Genomic DNA, 18645 nt, shown 5'->3' with positions numbered 1-18645 from the left:
GCGAGCCGGGGCAGTTAACCTTTGTGCCGAGCGGCGCCGGGGAGGAAGTTCATTACAGCAAATGAATCTGTAGGCTGGAAATGACGGATTAGCTCAGCTTGGAAAATAAAGTAGGGCTGGAGATAGCTGGAGGAAGCGAGGAGAGTAAAAAATGGGGCTTATCTGGACATTTCCGTACAGCGGTAGGACTTGGTCCTGCTAACGAGGGTTTATGGAAGCCGCGAAGGGACGGAGGCCGTGCCGAAGGGAGACCTCCCTGAAACGCCCTGATTTTATGCAGGAAATTTTGATGAAAATTAGGGCTGCCCCATAACGGGCGTTTCCCCGATGGTTTGCGCCTCACGTGGTATTTTGGCAGTTTGGGCTTTCAAATACACCCAAATGCTGTTTAATGCCTTTCATCCTGTCGAGATGTGGCGTTTCCACCCCATTTATCTATTCTGGATAGTTTTTTTCTCAAAATAGAGCTGGTTTCTCCCCATCCACTAAGTTTTCCAAGCGGGAAAAGTAGTGGGGGTGCATGGCTTTAAATAACTTCCAGGGTCGCACTGAACAGTCTGATCCCATCAACGGTCGCTGTTTGTGTACCGGAGTTGGTGCAGACTGGGAGCCACTGGGCTGCGGTCAGAGGGTTTGGTCCCCTGATTGATCTGGAGGCTCAGTTTTCCCCCCAAACCAGTAACCGTCTTGAGGATGAACTGGGATGGAGGTCCCAAAATGACACTTCTGGAAGAGTTACAGGTGGGAGGGCTGTGCCGAGGGGCTGCGCATCCCCCAAAAAGGCACATTCCCCAAAAAGGGGGGAAAACTCCCCAAAATCCCACCGGTGTTTCGCCAGAGCAGAGAAGGACGCAGGGGGGAGGATGCTTTGTGCCCTGCCGGGGGCAGGTTTAGTGTCGCGGGTGGGAGCACAGAGCCAAAACGGTTTCTAAGAAAGAAGGAGACTTTCCCTGTGTTGCCCGGGGGGGGATTTGGGGAGCTGTGATGCCCAAATCACTCCGTTTATTCCCACTCTGACATCCCTGTAACACACTCAAGCTTGCCGTTGTATTTAATTTGCGATTTTATTTCAATTGGGATTGTATCTAAGTTGCGATTTTATTTAAATGGCGATTTAATTCAAATTGAGGTCGTATTTAGGTGGCGATTTTACTTAAATTGCTGTTTAAAGCAATTTGATTAAGCCCTTTTCGTGCCTTTTCTGAGGTTGGGCTTGGGTTGGTTTTTTCTTTTTTTTTTTTTTTTTTTCCGGTAAATCCGGAGGGGAGCAGGACATGTTGCTAAGAAGGGACGGAGGGTGGCGGAGGTCGGTGTCGGAGAGAGGACGGGAAAGCCACAGGCGCGTGATAATCCGGCTGCCGGGTGACGCGGGCGAGTGCCGGGAGGTGGCGGGGAGGTCGCAACAAGTCGACTTTGAAATTAGTACTCGGGGACCAGAAAAAACTCATTCCCAGATGGGAACGTTCGTTCCTTTTGCTCCTTAAATTAACTGGTGAAGGGGAGGCGTGCGCTTCCCCGAGTGTCGCTGTCGCGCGGCGGCAGGTCATACTATTCAGTCGAAGCAGGAATTTGGGGGATAAAAAGCAGACTTCCCTTTTGCGTTTGCAGTTTAAATCATATTAAGTTAGTTATTCTTGATTTTTTTAATAAGCCTTCGCGGTTAATGCATCGTTATTAGTACAGTGGGCAGTGCGGCATTTGAAGTTTTACTTGAAAATTGGAATTTTGGTTGGAATTTTTCTTTGAACAGTTTTTGGTCACTCTGATGACGGCAATGGGTTTGCAAAGACAAAGCTCAGCAATTCGATAGTCCCCTTTGTGGCTTTAATAAAGGAATAATTTGAAACCCCATGAAAACTAAAGGGCGTTTGGGCATTGCGGAGTTTTCCTTCGCATGCAGATTTCGGTTTTCTTGGGTCGGTTACTGTCCGTGCAGGCAAGGAAGGAGAAAAAGAGCAGCAGTGACGTAATTTCTTCAGTGTTTAAGACATTCATAGCAATTAAAAGTGCAGCCTGAAGGGGGGGGGAAAAAGATACCAAGAGTTTCTTGGAGGCCCTTTCAAAGCCGCAGTTGCGACTCGAGTGTGAGACGTGGTTGGGTTTTTATTTCTTTGAGCGCGGTGATCCCGGTGATGCCCTTCCCCAGCCCCAGGGGCGAGGGGAGAAGAGAACTCCTGTAGTTCTCCTTCGGCTTTTAAGGCACAGATGCTCTTCGTGCAGCGCTGGCAGTGGTATTTCAGCCAAGGAGGGCATTAGCCCTCGGCCCTTGGCTTTTTTCGAGGAGAAAAATGCTGTTTTATGTGGAAAGTGGGCTTGCAGCAAGAGAAGCCCGAGCCTGGTTGGGCTGAAGATGAAGCTTCGCCCTTGCAGGTGCTTGAGGGCCTTTGGAGGTCGGTGGTGGCCATGTCCTGTGGCCAAGTGCCATCTAGTGAGTCCTGCAGGTATCACGTTTGGAGAATGAAAGTGGCTGTGATCAAAAGTGTAGAGGTCTTTTTTTTTTCCCCCCAGTTTGGAAATCCCTTTTTTAATTTTAACTTCTAGAAAGGAATCGCAAGAATGAAGCAGGAGTTGGGTTTTTTTTTTGGTTTGAAACACTCATCCCTCTCCCCTTTTAGTAAATCCTTCCAGATTCACGTTGTACACAATATAGGTGATGTTACGGGTGGTTTTATTTGGGTATGGGAATAAAAACCTCCTCCAAGTCCGTGTTTTTAGGGCTGTGCCTGGAGGAGGAGACACGCAGAGGTGTGATGCTCTTGGGCTCGCGTGGCGCAGGGATGGGTGATGGCTGGGAGGACGTAAGGGAGCTCTCCTCACTTGGCCCCAACTTGTACCTTCTTCTTCTCACTAAACAGAGACACGACGAGGAGGCGGTGATTGACCAGGGAAGAACAAGCAACGTTGTCAATATTCACTATGAGAAGGAGGAGCTGGAAGGTGAGTCGGGAGAGGTGCCACCAGCCCCACGCGTTTTCCCATCGCGCAAAGTCCCTGTCGCGTCCCGTGCTCAGCGTACGCATCACCTGCAGCGAAACGTGGCGTGCTTCTGAAGAAATAAGCACAGTTATTTTCACATTTTTTTAATATCATGGCTTTTAGACAGAGGGAAAAAGCCCCCGTGGCCACCGCGGTGTGAGTGTTGGCCACGGAGCTGGGTAGTTCCCAGCTTGTTTTCTCAGAGGCTGCTCTTGGCTTGGAGAGGTCAGGAGAATAATTTGATGGCTGCAGACACAGGGCTGTGATTTTCTTTTTTTATTCCGGACTTCATTATCACGGGACTGATTTGATCTTCTCTTATCGCCTTGTGCCGTAGAAAGATCTTAAAAATAATTACCTTCTGTTGCTGCTTAATGAGCAGGTCTGAGCGTTGTCCAGCCGAAGCTGGAGTTTGAGAAGAAGGTCGATACTTTCAGAGCACTTTTAGGTGACCCGGAGCCATCGCTTGTTGTTGCTCTGTTGTTGCAAAGTTAGAGTAAAACAGGCTTGGAAAAAGGGAGGGGTCTCTGACATTCAGGGATGCAGTGAAAATAAAATTAAAAGAAGTTGGTGTTTCCTCCTGGGATGGCTGTGCTGGTTTAATCGTGGCATCGGTGTCAACCATCTCCGCAATATCGAGAGTGATGCGAACGCTGCTTTTTTCGCAGGCCACCGCACCCTGTACGTGGGCGTGCGGATGCCGCTGGTGAGGCAAAGCCACCGGCACCACCGACCCCACAGCCAGAAGCATCGGAAGAAGGAACGGGAGAAGGACTCTGCCCCGACGGAGCAGGACTACCACTGTAAGTGCCGCCGCAACGTTCACGAGCCTCCTCGGGGCTGCGTGGGTGCCGGGGTCCTCTGCAAGCAGGTCCATGTGGCTGATTTGTGTGGTTTGCTGTTCTTCTGAGGGAGAGTGGCATTATTTAGAAGGCAGTTGAAGGCACAATGGATTGAGGCTGGTCTTCCTTAGAGGGATCCTACCTTTGAAAATGGAAATGTGGGGAAGGGAAGCAGCTCGTCCTTACGCAGAGGTGGAACAGATGCTTCTCCCTCTCCGTGGCTCTGTGCAAGCGCGGCCAGACCCGGGGGAGAGGGGCCAGCCCAATATTTAGGGCTGACCTGGTGCTGATCCGATGGCCACTTTGTGTGTGAGCGTGACGGGCCGAATGCAGGCGTGGTAACGGGATTTACCTTCTGCCCCCAGACACCCCATCCCAGCGGGTGCAGTTCATCCTCGGCACCGAGGAGGACGAGCAGCATGTTCCCCACGACTTGTTCACCGAGCTGGATGAGATCTTCTTGAAGGAGGGTGAAGATGCTGAGTGGAAGGAAATGGCAAGGTAAATCCCTGCTGCCGGCTGTGGTGGGAGAGGAGTCCCCGCGCCGGTGGTGCCCATAGGCTCTGCCTTCTGCTCTCCGGGACGCGAAGCTTTTGCAGCTGCAGGTGCCGATGCGCGGAGCCTTCTCCTCTTGCCGCCCCGTAGCTCTACCAAAGGGGTTGCAGAGCTGAGGCAGTTTTCTTGCAACGGGGCTGATCGTGCCCGATGTCCGCAGGTGGCTGAAGTTTGAGGAGGACGTGGAAGACGGCGGCGAGCGCTGGAGCAAGCCCTACGTGGCCACGCTGTCCTTGCACAGCCTCTTCGAGCTGAGGAGCTGCATCATCAACGGGACGGTGCTGCTGGACGTTTGTGCCAACAGCATCGAAGAGATCTCAGGTACTGTGGGCACCGCGTCCCACCGGGAATGGCCGAGCTCAATTTGCTGTGGTGCCCTTTGCTCCCGAATCAAACCTTGTCCCAATGGCACGTCCTTTTCCAGAAGTCGCGCTGTGTTTTTAAATCGTGTGTTGTTTTTTGGATGTAGACTGGGCGTGCAACAGTCACACCAGCTTTTTCTCCCAATATGGCTGCTCTTATGAACACGGAGTCTGCGTAAGAGCTGAAGCTCCTTAAATAAACTACTCATTACAAGCCGTTTCCTCATGTTCTTTGGTTTGGTTTTTTTTTTTTTTTGTTTTTTTTTGTTTTTTTTTTTCTATTGCCTTAACATCCAGGATTTAAGAGCTTTAAAGGCAGAGTTTATCTGGCAGGTGACCAAGCAGCGTATTTCTGTGGGGAAGATAATTGAAGTTAATTGAAAAAGCGGCTTTGGAGAAATTATCTTTGACTGGCAGGTCTCCATTCAGCCCTTGCAAGAGCTGGAGAAGTCGGAGCCGTTCTTAGCACGTTTCTCCCCGGGCTCGGCAAATTGCAGTCGATTGGCAAAGGAAATTCTGGGAAAGTCTGTGCTAGAGATTGCTTATAATTTGTTTAAATGTGTAGAGTCTAGAAAGTCTGTCTAGAAAGGCCAGATCAGGCACGAAAATTGCATTATCTAGGATGGGAAATAATTATCTTAGCGGAGAGATGAATAAGCACTTTGATGTTGGCTTTTAGCAAAAGAAAATTCTTCCTTTCGCTGCAAAGGCTGAACTACATTAAAACGTCTTGCTAAGCAAGGCTGAGCCCGCGTTAGGGTATCCTGCGTGGCGCAGCCTTCCCCGGGGGCTTGAGGGGTCGGGAATTGAGGAGTTTCTGCTCTGACAGCTTCGTTTCCCTTTGCCATCTCCAGATATGATCCTGGGCCAGCAAGAGCAGTCCGCGGAGTTTGATGAACACATGCGGGTGAAAGTACGAGAAGTCCTTTTGAAGAAGCATCACCATCAGAACGAGAAGAAAAGAAACAACCTTCTCCCCATCGTCCGCTCGTTTGCTGACGTGAGCAAGAAGCAGTTAGACCTGCATCCCCTCGACAAGCCAGGTGAGGGTTCCTGCAGGGTTTGGCACCCCGTGAGGGTTCCTTCAGGGTTTGGCACCAGGTGAAGGTTTCTGCAGGGCTTTGGCCGCATTAGACTTGTCCTGGCAAAGGAGAAGCGTCCTGATTGCTCCTTGCCCGTCTTTCTGAGTGTCTTTCTTTCTCCTCCCAGCCCAAACACTCACTCCTCATCCTTCTCCCACCACTGCAGAAGCTAAAAATGGGGTGAACCAGGACAGCAATGCGATGGATCTAAGCAAGGTGAGACACCCGTAGCTTTCTTACGCCTTTAGGGCCAGATTTGCTCTTGCAAACTTGGCTGCAGAGTGTTCTGCAGAGTGCTGTGGGCTTTGCTTTTGGGTTAATGGCCTGAAAATCCCTCTCGTGCCCAGGCGGAGCTGCACTTCATGAAGAAAATTCCCACCGGGGCTGAAGCGTCCAACGTGCTCGTAGGAGAGCTGGATTTCCTTCGCCAGCCCATCGTGGCATTTGTCCGCCTGACCCCGGCTGTCCTCCTCTCGGGCATGACGGAAGTTCCCATCCCAACGAGGTCTGAATGAGAAGCGCAAAGTTTTTATTTAAAAAAACCCCACAACAACAAAACACCAAATTGCACGCATCAGTTGGGCGTCTCAAGGGAACACGGCCAGTGGGAGCAAGGACCTTTCTCCCACCCACATCTCCTTGCTTTCATTTCTCCCTTCCCTGCTGGAGCTTTTAAACCTGTTGGCCAATTTTAATGAAAGTTGGCCCAAAACTCAAAATTGCATTTGGTTTTGATGCGTTTCAAATTCATCACCGGAGTCGGTGAGCCTACACGTCCCCCCTGGAGCTACGCTCTGGGCTGGGAGCTCCCAGGGATTTCCTTGGGCGCCCTTTGAGTGAGGCCATGTTCTTCTCTCTCATTTTGGTTTTCTTGCCTAGGTTCCTGTTTGTTTTGCTTGGACCAGGAGGAAAAGCCCATCAGTACCACGAGATCGGCAGGTCCATGGCTACTATCATGACGGACGAGGTGTGACGAGATAAGACATATCTCCGGGTCATTTTTTTTGGCTTTCTTCACCTCTCCCTGTCTCTGTAGTAGTGAGGAAGAGGGTTTGCCGTCCCTCTTAGCTGCCTGCAGGAGGCTAAAATCCCACCTGGGCTGCAGCCCGCGCCTCATCCTTCTCCCCAGGGTCCCCAGCACGCTGTCCCCAGTGGTGGCATTGCCACAGAGGAGGTGAAACTTCTCCTCTTGAAGCAGAAGGCTGTGGTGTGCCATGGGGGACGGGAGCCTGGTGGAGATGGTTACAAGTACTGTGATGCACAGATTTTTCCTTTGGGGGGAATATTTCCTGCCATTTCCAACAGGCAATTTGGGAAAAATGACCTTGCATTTAGCCAAGAGCTTATTGCACTGGTTAGGACATCCGAGATGGGTCATCCTCTCACCAAATTGTCTCCTATGGGCAGGTTTTCCACGACGTTGCCTATAAAGCCAAGAACCGGGCTGACCTGGTGGCTGGCATCGATGAGTTTCTGGATCAGGTCACAGTTTTGCCGCCAGGAGAGTGGGATCCCTCCATCCGAATCGAGCCCCCCAAAAACGTCCCTTCGCAGGTGGGTGCTGCGGCAGAGGGAGGCGCGAGGGGGACGGGCAGGAGGGCAGCACAGCTGGGGGTGCTGCTCAGGGGCCCAAATTCACAGGTCACGTACCCAGCCCAAAAAGCAAAACAAGCCAGTGGCTGCAAAGACATATCTTTATCTTATTTCCATTTTAACAGGAAAAAAGGAAGATGCCAGGAGCTCTCGATGACAGCGCTTCTCACAGCAAGCCGGAGAAACACAGCGGTCCTGAACTGGAGCGGACAGGAAGGTATGAGCTTTAATAGTTTGGTGTTTTTTTTTTTTTCCTGTTTGCCTTTAAAATCTGAGTGTGCACCTCCCTTCTAGCAGAGTTTTGGGGTTGGTTGGTTGGTTCAGTGAAGGGGCTCCATGTTACCAGCTTTGGCCCCCTGGGCCGGGCGAGTGGCAGATTTGGGCAGCTGGGCTCAGCTGCAGTGTCATTGCACACAGGTTTTCTTAATTTGGGGTGGAAACAGATGTGTAAATACCTCCAGGTAGAGCTCTGCTGCTTCTCAAAGTGAGGGACTGTTGCAGTAAGAGGGGGTGGGCTTTCATGTTTGGTCCTTTTTTTTCTTTTGTTGGAGGGCTTTTTTTTGTATGCCTCAGTTTCTACTGGGGATAAAATGGGAGAAGGAGACTTCTATTAAGAAATGGAAGTTGCTCTATTCTTGTGATTGTCCTTCTGCAGCAAAGAAAACTTAATGTGGTCTTCTAAGAGAATGGTTTATTATTTTTTTTTCCTTCCTCCAGGCTCTTTGGAGGTTTGATCCTGGATGTGAAGCGAAAAGCCCCCTGGTTCTGGAGTGACTTTCGGGATGGTCTGAGCCTGCAGTGTCTGGCGTCCTTCCTCTTCCTCTACTGTGCCTGCATGTCCCCCGTCATCACCTTCGGGGGACTGCTGGGGGAGGCGACCAACGGCCACATAGTGAGCACCTCTCTCTGTTGGGTGGCACGAGGGAGGACAAAACTCATGCAAAAGTCCTTGCTGCAGTGAATTTGCACTTGTTTTTTTCCCCCCCTAATGATTTAATTACTCACTGCTGCCTCTCTTCCCCGGACAGAGTGCCATGGAGTCGCTGCTGGGCGCATCCATGACCGGCGTGGTGTATTCCCTCTTTGCTGGCCAACCTCTCACCATCCTCGGCAGCACCGGCCCCGTCCTCGTGTTCGAGAAGATCCTCTACAAATTCTGCAAGTAAGGCTGGCTGCTGCGGCCAGGTGCTGCGAGCGCCTTCGGAAGAAGGCAGGGATGGAGAAAAGATGTTTTTCTTATATTTTTCTTAGCGGTAGTTGGTAGATTTGTCTTCTGTGTCACAGACATCGCACGCTGCTGCTTTAGTATGTGATGGTGCAGGAACCCTCGGTCTCTGAAGGATGGATGGGGTGGTTTGGGGTTTTTAGGGTTAAAGTGAAGCAGCAGGGGGAGGAGAAACCACAAGGATGTGGATGCCCGAGATGGGCTGCACAGGGAAGATGAGACAAATCACTCTGGTTTGGGAATGAGGGAAGATTTGCTTTCCTCTCAGTACAAACTTGGGCACTTTTTAGCATGATTTTTGCTGGAAGTGGAAATATATTTAGCCCAGATAGCCAAATAGTTTTCTGGTCAAATATTTTGAGTTTTGATGATTTTCATTGAAAAAGCAGGAGCTTTTCATGCAAAATGGATATTTTCCGTGACAATCTTTTTGTTGTGGCAACTTTGATGTGAGATTAACCACCCTTATTGCAATTAAATTTATTATGAAGCCCCAACTTGCTGGCAGCAGGTAACTGGGTGCAAACCCAGCTGGTTTCGCTGTTAGGGCATCGGGGTGATGTGGGAGAACACCACCTTCCACAACAGGAACCTGACCTCAATTAGCCTCTGAGGCATTAACACCAGATAATTGTTAAATAATGATAATTAAATAATTGGCCTCTCCTCCTGCAGGCCCACACCCTGCGCCGCAGCCCCGAGGCTGTCTGTTGTAGGACGCGGAAACTGCATTAACCATCCGCAGCCTTGACACGCTCCTGAATTGCTCCCGACTTTCCCCGAGGGAAGGCACGGCTCGGAGCCTCTTGCTGCCCTCTCCACCCTGCGTTTTCTTTTGATTTCACAGGGACTACACGCTGTCCTATCTCTCTCTCCGGGCATGCATCGGGCTGTGGACCGCCTTCTTCTGCATAGTGCTGGTGGCCACTGACGCTAGCTCTTTGGTGTGCTACATCACCCGCTTCACCGAAGAAGCCTTCGCCTCCCTCATCTGCATCATCTTCATCTACGAGGCTCTGGAGAAGCTGAGTCACCTGCGAGAGACCTACCCTGTGCACATGCACAGCAAGCTGGACTTCCTCACCATCTACTAGTGGGTTTCTTCCTCCTAAAGTGCCGCTGCCCCTTGGCAGGAGCTCAGGGCTGCACCTCCATCGCCTTCCCCTCACCCCTGTCTTGGCTTCTCTCCTCCCAGCTGTAAGTGTGAGGCACCAACCCATCCCAGCAATGAAACCCTGAAGTTCTGGGAGAGCAACAAGATCAATGTGTCTGGCATCACCTGGGAGAACCTCACGGTGACTGTAAGTGCCCCGAGTCACTGCTTCCTTGTGCCGCGGCCGCGGGGTCAAGGGGCACTGGCCTGGTGCAAAGCTCAGAGCCCTTCAGGTGATGATGGGCTTCCAGCTGTGCCAGTGCTGCTCTGAAAAGTCGTTACTTCAGTCTAAGGTGTGGGTTTAACCCCCTTGGGTCTGGGAAGGAGAGTCCACCTCATCCCCAACATGGTGGGCAATAACTGTCGTCCTCAGGACAGCGGTTTTGTCTGGGAGCAAGGTTCAGTGGGTGCTTTGATTATTGTAGAAGTTGGAGGGCTTATGTTTGTCCTTGAAGGCAGTAATTAGCTTCCTTAATTGGTTCCTAATAACTCCAGGCCTTGCTTTCTTATTCAGTGCTGTCTGAAGGTACGTGCATAAACTTGCATGTCTGAGCAGCCCCTTGGGCCGTTGTTGCTGGAAGCAGATCTCAGGCACAGGGTGGGACGCTCTTATGGACATCTTCACACCCCCCTCCCCCTTGGCCAGGTCCCGTGAGTCCGCCCCTGGGAAGGGACAATTTGTCTCTTCTCCTTTCCTATCACTGTTGTAGCCCTCCTTCCCCGTTCCCTCTTTCACTCTCCCCAAGAGTTTCCAGTGTTTCCTTCCCCTCTGGTGTCTTCTTCAGCCACAGTTACCTGCTGTTCAAGTGGAGGATGTGCCATGGGTCTGTGATACGGTGTCCCATCACATCTCTCTCTGCTGTCTGTGTAGTTCCATGTGTCACTTATTCAGCTGCTGCTGATTGTTAAATACAAATTGCTGCTGATCGTTAAAGATAAATCTCTGCTGGCAGCAGCCGTCCCAAGGTCATGGATCTTGGAGCAAGATCCTCCAAACCCCCTAGTTATCCGAGGTTTCCTTGCCGCATGTGCACTACCTCTGTGTCCTGATGCTCTGTTTCCCCAGGAATGTCGGTATTTGCATGGAGAGTTTCATGGATCTGCCTGTGGACGCAATGGCCCCTACACGCCTAATGTCCTCTTCTGGTGCTGCATCCTCTTCTTCTCCACCTTTGTCCTGTCGAGCTTATTGAAGAAGTTTAAAACCAGCCGTTACTTCCCAACCAGAGTAGGTAGAAGACGGTGGCCAGCAGCAGTCTCCACACTCATTTCCCAAAATGGCTTTCCCAGAGCACTAAGCAGTGTTTGCCACCGCTTGGTCAAACTGGGAAATGTTGACCTTGAAGGCCAAGATTGGATGTCCCTCACTCATTTCCATGAGTGCAAAATGATCGTAGCGTTTCCCCCCTGCCTTGCGACCTGCCCCGGAGCGTTTTTTTTGCTCAGGCAGTGGGAAATCAGGTCTTCCAAAGTTGCTTGGTTGTTGTTTTTTTTGTTTGTGGTTTGGTTTTTGGCTTTTTTTTCACCTTCTGTGCCTTGTGTGCTCAAGGGGAAAGTTGATTCCAATGAGGAGCTGCCATAGAAAAAGACACAAAAGACACTGTTTCTTCCTTTTGAGGAACAAATGATGCCTCAGTGCCTTATTCCCATTTTAGCTGTGAGTGCAGCTGTAGTGGCAGACATCTGTTTCCTTATTTTTTTAATATTTATTGACTTTTTTTAACGTTTGAATTTAAACAACCCTTTTCTACCTAATTAAACTTTTTTTTATTGTCTGACACCAGATCTCGCAGGGACAAACACAGCAACGGTATCTAACCGAGGGATTTGGCTGCATGTCCTCAGAGTGGTGGGAATTTGTTAACCAGCCTTAATGCTGGTGATGTCTCTAACTTTCCCGTCTCACGGTATGGCCCCGTTTGCGATGTCCCTTTCAGCTCTGCTTTCTTGCCCCAGGTACGGTCCACAGTAAGTGACTTTGCTGTTTTCCTCACCATCGTCGTCATGGTGCTCATTGACTTCATGATTGGGATCCCATCGCCGAAGCTCCACGTCCCCCACATGTTCAAGGTAATGGGGTGTTTTGGCCTGGAGCTGCTTTCAGCCCTTGGGGATGTCACAAGGTGATGCTGGGACAGGACAGGGCTGAGTCTGGAGATGCTGGTGGTGTTACCATCTCCTCTTCCACCTCTGAGTGCATCGTTTCCTTCTGGAAACAAGAAGCCAGCCCCAAAACTTGATACCTACAGAAGCATCTATAGGTGCTTGCAACGAGGACACTGGCACTGCTGAACCCCATGGGAGAGGGTGACGTGAAGTCAGGGCTGGGAGATGATCTGACACAGGGATGGAGAGGAACATCAAAGCCAGTGAAGTGGCTGGGCTGGGAGTTGATCCTGATGTGTGTTTTGGCTTTGTTGCAGCCTACCAGAGATGACCGTGGGTGGTTGATCAACCCCATAGGGCCCAACCCTTGGTGGACGGTGTTGGCCGCCCTCATCCCAGCTCTGCTCTGCACCATCTTGATATTCATGGACCAGCAGATCACGGCTGTCATTGTCAACAGGAAGGAGCACAAGCTGAAGGTAAGGGGCTGCAAGAGCTGACCCCATCCCCACCCCACTCTGGGCTGCAGGTGTGGGGAGAAGCTCCTATTCCAAATGCTTTGTGAAGGCGTTGGTTTGGGACAGCATTGGGCTGTGTGGCAGGATGCTCTCCTGGATTAGTGATGACATAGGGAGCAAACGAGAGGGGAGTTCAGATGAGCAATCTTTCGGAGGAGCAAATTAATTTTAGAGCAATACAGATTCGTGCTTTTGTTTCAAAATGCTGGCAGGAGCTGGGGGAACGAATCCTTTTGACGCACTGCCAGGGATAACTTGGGATCACGTCTTGCTTGCCAGTGGTGGAAATTTCTTTATGAATCAAAATACTCTTTTGTTTGTTTGTGCAATATCTACTTCTCAGAATAACAAACCTCCCAAATCCACTTGGTCTGAACTCCTGCCAAATTTTCACGCAAGGTGCTTACGCAAAGACTGGATCCATCCTTATTTGTTACCAATTCTTATTTTAAATTTTCAAGAAGGTGACTTGTGCCCAAGTAGGGTTTGAGTCTGAGTTGTGACGTTGTCCTCGCTCTTGTGCCGTGGGATGCTCTGTTCCTTGTTTTGCTGCCCACAGAAAGGATGCGGGTACCACCTGGACCTTTTCATGGTGGCCGTGATGCTCGGGGTGTGCTCCGTGATGGGGCTGCCCTGGTTTGTGGCTGCGACTGTCCTGTCCATCACCCACGTGAATAGCCTCAAAGTGGAGTCTGGCTGCTCAGCTCCAGGAGAACAACCCAAGTTTCTGGGGATACGAGAGCAGAGAGTCACCGGCTTGATGATCTTTGTGCTCATGGGCTGCTCTGTCTTCTTCACTTCGGTGTTAAAGGTAAGAGGAAAACGCAAAGCGCCCAACAAGCGTGAGCTTTTTGGAGGTTATACAAAAACCATCCCCTCCCTCCAGGACTGAGTAGGTGTGGAGCAGAGGAGGAGGCGATCCCAAACCTTGAGGCTTGGCCCATGGTGGGAACCAGCCTCAGTTACGCTTTCCAGCCCTTCACACCCCAGTTTGGTGTCCTCGAGGCAAGCGAGCAGGACAACTGCTTTAATTCCCAGGTGCATTTCGGGCCCACCTGTGTTTATGGGTTACGATTAAGCGGATTCAGACCAGTACACTGCTCTCTTTCAAGCAGGCAGCACCTTATGGGATGCAATTTGCTCCCCCAAATGCCTCCGAACAGCCGTTCCCAGTAGCTAAACACACCAAAATCATCCCCGTGGGCTTCCTTGCCTGTTCCTCCCACAAAGTAATCTCAGCTGTAGGCTAAAAGGAGGCATGTTGCCACAAGAATGTGTAGAAAAGGTTTTCTGCCGTCACAGAATGTGGCATATAGTAGCATGGGTGAAATCACCTATTTTCCTCCAACCTTTCAGGAAAATAGGATTATTCTGATGAAATGTAACTCAGAAGCTCAGCCTGAAGCAGAGCATTCACTCACTCACTCACTCGCACGCACAAAATCTCTAAGGGTTAAGAGCCGACACATCTCTAACCCTGTGGAAACTGGAAAGCTTTAGGCAATTTTAAGCAGTGCCCACAGAAGAGAGTGGTAATACTGAAAATGCAATTAAAAAAATAAATGATTGCATTCTTTTTTTTTTTCTTTTTATTTCCCAGTTTATACCAATGCCTGTGCTTTATGGTGTCTTTCTCTACATGGGTGTGTCGTCGCTCAGAGGAATTCAGGTACGGACTATTACAGCGCGCAGCGTGTTGGTTCTGCGCTATTTCATCTGCAGAGAAGCAGGAAAAAAGCAGTGGTGTGGGAGAAAACTTCTCCGAAAGCAGGCAGTGAAAATGTCTTGTATAAGGAAAAGATTGGTGGGGGCACAGGAGGTACGTAGGGCGGGAGGACCAGGCAAGTTCAGCACGCTCTGGTCATGGTTTGGGACAGGTCAGTGTTTGGTTCGGTGAAAATGGGGGGAAATCAGTGCAAAGAGAAGGCAATTTCCACCGCGGGTGGAAATCCTCACTGGGGGATTCAATGGGCCAAGAAATGCCAAATAACAAATAGAATAGAATATATTAAATATATATTTTTATAGAAGAAGGAGGGGGGAGATGGTATGAGGAGAAGGACGTGGGGGTGCTGATTGATGAGAAGCTCAACATGAGCCGGCAATGTGCGATTGCAGCCCAGACGGCCGACCGTATACTGGGCTACATCCCCTGAAAGAGGGGAGATTGAGATGAGATATTGGGAAGAAATTGTTGCCTGTGGGGGCGGTGAGCCCCTGGCGCAGGGTGCCCCGAGAAGCTGTGGCTGCCCCATCCCTGGAGGTGTTCAAGGCCAGGTTGGACAGGGCTTGGAGCAACCTGGGCTGGTGGGAGGTGACCCTGCCCCGGGCAGGGGGGTTGGAACTGCATGATCTTCAATGTTCTTTCCAGCCTAAACCATTCTATGATCCTATACTAGAAGAACGTGGAGTAATTGCAGTTTAGTGGGCAGCTCTTGTGGGCACACTGGTTTATAGATGGAGTGAAGGGAAAACGGGTGCTGCTCCCGGGAGGAACAAAGTGGGATCCAGGATTTCTCACCGTGAGTGAGATCCTGAAATCTCCTTCCACATCTCAACAGGGCCAGAAACTTTCCACAGCCCTGAGGGGGGGGGTAACTTTTCTGCTTTAATTTTGGCAGTTCTTCGATCGCTTGAAGCTCTTTTGGATGCCGGCGAAACACCAGCCGGATTTCATCTACCTGCGGCACGTTCCCTTGCGGAAGGTGCATTTCTTCACCATGATCCAGCTCATCTGCCTCGTCCTGCTCTGGGCCATCAAGGTGTCCCGTGCTGCCATCATCTTTCCCATGATGGTAAGAGCCGGCGCCGGTCGGCAGCGGGACGTTTGCAGCGTCAGAGTGAGACGTAGCATCATCTCTGACCTCACCGCCTCTTCCCTCTTATTTTTGTGAAGGTTTTGGCTCTCGTTTTTGTCCGGAAAGTGATGGATTTCTGCTTCTCAAAGCGAGAGCTCAGCTTTTTGGATGACCTTATGCCAGAAAGCAAGAAGAAGAAGTTGGATGATGCCAAAAATGAAGCCAAAGAAGAAGAGGTGATGCTTGCTGGGTGCTCGGGGCTGGGTGTCTCCCTCGGGCTCTGAGATTGCCTCTTTCCGTCACAGCTTCTCTTGAAATGTTGGGGGAAGATCTGAACTCTATAGAAATAGGTCCTGATAGTTTGGATCCCGCATTATAACCTTTTTTTTTTTCCTAAATTAGCAGGGAGCTTAACACTTGAACAGAGGTATAATTTTTAAAGGAGTCATTCATTATAAATACTATTATTATTATGGGAAGATTTGCTCATAAGGGTGGTTTAACTCCTCCAAAATGTTTGGAGTGAAAGGTCTTCACCCTGCTGTGCTAACAGAAGGTCAGGTGGAGAGGGCAGCGGGTGGTGTTTTGCTGGGTGTTTAGTTTATCTCCACTTTGATCAAAGATGGAGAACTCCAATTTGTCCCTTTTTATGTCAGGAGTCCCAGAAGATGATGGAAGCTGCTGCTGCAAATTCCATTCGGCTGAAACTGGGCAAGACCAGCAGCTTGGATATCCCAAAGCAAAGCAGCGACAGGTAAAGCCCCACCAAGCAGCAGCACCCCCGGCAAGATTAGCCTGAAGGGGGTTGGCACAATTTTCTCTGCTTTTATCTTTGCTGAGCATCCCAGCGCCATGCACTCAGCTTGGTGGGAAGAGCAAATTTATGGGCAGAGCTTCAGGAGGTGATGGCAGGGCTCTGCCTCCGAGCAGAGTGGCTGCACAACTCGTGTTTGACTCCCCAAAACGCGCCTCATCGGTGACTTTATGGTAGCTGAGATCCTCATCCCTAAAAATGAGGAGTTGCAGGCCTGGTCTGGTCCCACGTTGGAGTAAGGAGCCCACTCCAGGGCTAAACACCAGCAAGAGGTCAATATATTCATCAATGACCTGGATGGAGGGTACCACCAGTGAGTTTGCTGGTGACCCAGCACTGGGAGGGGTGGCTGACACGCCGGAGGGCTGTGCCGCCATCCAGCATGACCTGGACAGGCTGAGAGTTGGGTGGAGAGGAACCTCATGAAGTTCAACAAGGGCAGTGTGGGGTACCGCCTCTGGGGAGGAATAACCCCATGGACCGGTACAGGTCAGGGGGTGACCTGCTGGAGAGCAGCTCTGTGGAAAGGGACCTGGGGGACAACAGGATGGCCATGAGCCAGCAATGTGCCCTGGTGGCCAAGAAGGCCAATGGCATCCGGGGGGGCCTCAAGCAGAGTGTGGCCAGCAGGTCAAGGAATGTCATTTTCCCCTTCTGCTCTGCCCCGGTGAGGCCACATCTGGAGCACTGTGTCCAGTTCGGGGCTCCCCGGGTCAAGAAGGACAGGGAACTGCTGGAGAGGGTCCAGCAAAGGGCTATGGAGATGATGAAGGGACTGGAGCATCTCTGATGAGGAAAGGCTGAGGGAATTGGGGCTTTTCAGTCTGGAGAAGAGAAGACTGAGGGGGGATCTTATCAGCGCTTATCAATCCTTAAAGGGTGGGTGGCGGGGGGTGGGAACAGTCTTTTGTCAGTGGTGCCCAGTGACGGGACAAGAGGGAATGGGCACAGACTTGACCATAGGCAGTTCCATCTCAACCTGAGGAGGGACTTCTCTCCTGTGCGGGCGGCAGAGCACTGGCACAGCTGCCCAGAGAGGGGGGGAGTCTCCCCCTCTGGAGCCATTCCAGACCCGCCTGGAGGTGTCCTGTGCCACTGCTGGAGGTGCCCCTGCTCTGGCGGGGGGTGGGACTGGGGGAGCTCCAGAGGGCCCTTCCAGCCCTGACCAGTCTGGGATTCTGTGCAGAGCCTTTGCATGGAGCTGTAGCTCTGCGGCTCTCTGGCTTGCCTCCCAAAACTCCTCATCCAGCAAAACCCGCTGCGCTTATGCCGGGCTTTGGTTCTCCAGGCTGCCCCATTCCTCACGCTGATGCGCTGGGTGGCGTCAGTTCCTGCAGTCACGGATTGCTGTCTCAAATATTTATTGCAGGACTGATCCTTCGGAGATTAATATCTCGGATGAGATGTCGAAAACAACCGTGTGGAAGGCTCTCACGATGAACACGGAAACAGTCTGAATCGGGGGAGGAAAGAGGTAACGGATCGCATGGGAACGTGGCCGTGCTCCTTTGCGAGCGGTGGCACGTGCCTATGGCTTATTTTTTTTTTTTTTTTTTTTTTTTTTTTTTGCCGGCAATGCCGAGCAAACGGCGAGGACTGCGGCACACGAACCAGCTCCCCTCTGCCGGCGCGGTCCCGCGAGCGGGGCAGCAGCCCCACTGATGATGCTCTCCCTCTTTTTCTCTCTCCTCCTTCCCCCCCCCCCCAACTCCAGTTTTCATGTTTAGGAATCTTGACTTTGAAGGAGAGGCGTGAGAACGTGACTCAGGGATGTGCCAACGCAGACACGGGGAGAAACTGCTTTTATTTTGTTTTCCAGTTGGAGGATTCCCATTTAAGCCATGGCGATGTTTTCAGCTGTCCTTGGTGTGCTTCAGGCATTCACTCTCTCTAGACCAGCAAACTGAGGTGCACATCACAGTCAGTGGGAGTTCGGTGTTGTTCCGCCTCCGTGTGTTCGTGCGTGTGTTGTTGCCGTTTTGTAGTGGTAGAGGGACTGCTACCGCTTCATCGTTCAGTGCTATTTTTTTAATATCTAATGCCTCCTCTTCTTTTTCTCTCTCTCTTTTTTTTTTTTTTTTTTTTTTTTTTCCCCCAAATATAAACTCTGAATGTTTCTGTTATATTTGACGCATTCTCCACTTTCTTCTTCATCGCGACCAGGTTCTCGGGTCTGGTTTGGGGTCCTGCCTTCAGTTCGCCCTTCTGTCTCTCCCTGGCAGGAGAGGGATGCCCTCCGTGGCGGGGCAGCGCGGAGCGCCCGAGCGGTTGGGCCGAGGTGAAGGAAAAGCATTTGCTCCCTGCGCTCCGGTTTTACATCGGGGGCTTTTTTTTTGGGGGGGGGGGGGGGATTTTTCTTTTGTTTGTGTTTTTTGTTTTTGTTTTTTTTTTTTTTTATTATTATTATTATCTTTCTTGCTTTGGCTCTGCCATCAGCCTGGGAGCTGCGAAAGGCAGAAATGGCACCTTCTCCTCCCCCGGCTGTTAAATTAATTTAAGGCAGCGCTTCAAATCGAACACCTTGAATCTGCCGGATGGCCGCGGGAGCGGCCAGGCGAGACCTGGGGCTCTGTGTCCCCGGGCTGCCCCTCCGCTGTCCCTCCGCTTTCCTTCCTTTTCCC

General features: G+C 51.0%; 1 protein-coding gene across 1 annotated transcript; it reads left to right on the top strand.

The window, feature by feature from the left end:
- Nucleotides 1-3658: 3658 nt before the first annotated feature.
- SLC4A8 (solute carrier family 4 member 8) lies at nt 3659-17481 on the top strand (the record flags this gene model as incomplete). Its single annotated transcript, XM_082496412.1, has 22 exons — nt 3659-3779; nt 4184-4319; nt 4534-4694; nt 5590-5778; nt 5945-6033; nt 6165-6322; nt 6697-6784; nt 7225-7371; nt 7536-7627; nt 8128-8302; nt 8439-8572; nt 9483-9728; nt 9831-9936; nt 10855-11016; nt 11745-11858; nt 12212-12373; nt 12972-13223; nt 14013-14081; nt 15034-15207; nt 15309-15446; nt 15867-15964; nt 17394-17481. Exons 1-22 carry the CDS (start codon nt 3674-3676, stop codon nt 17479-17481), a joined length of 3084 nt encoding a protein of 1027 aa, XP_082352538.1. The 5' UTR covers nt 3659-3673.
- Nucleotides 17482-18645: the final 1164 nt, after the last annotated feature.

Source organism: Vanellus vanellus, assembly GCF_965231255.1.
Source record: "Vanellus vanellus genome assembly, chromosome: 28".
Taxonomy (NCBI): domain Eukaryota; kingdom Metazoa; phylum Chordata; class Aves; order Charadriiformes; family Charadriidae; genus Vanellus; species Vanellus vanellus.
The sequence above is the reverse complement of the archived record's forward strand: the minus strand, read 5'-3'. Positions and strand labels throughout refer to the sequence as shown.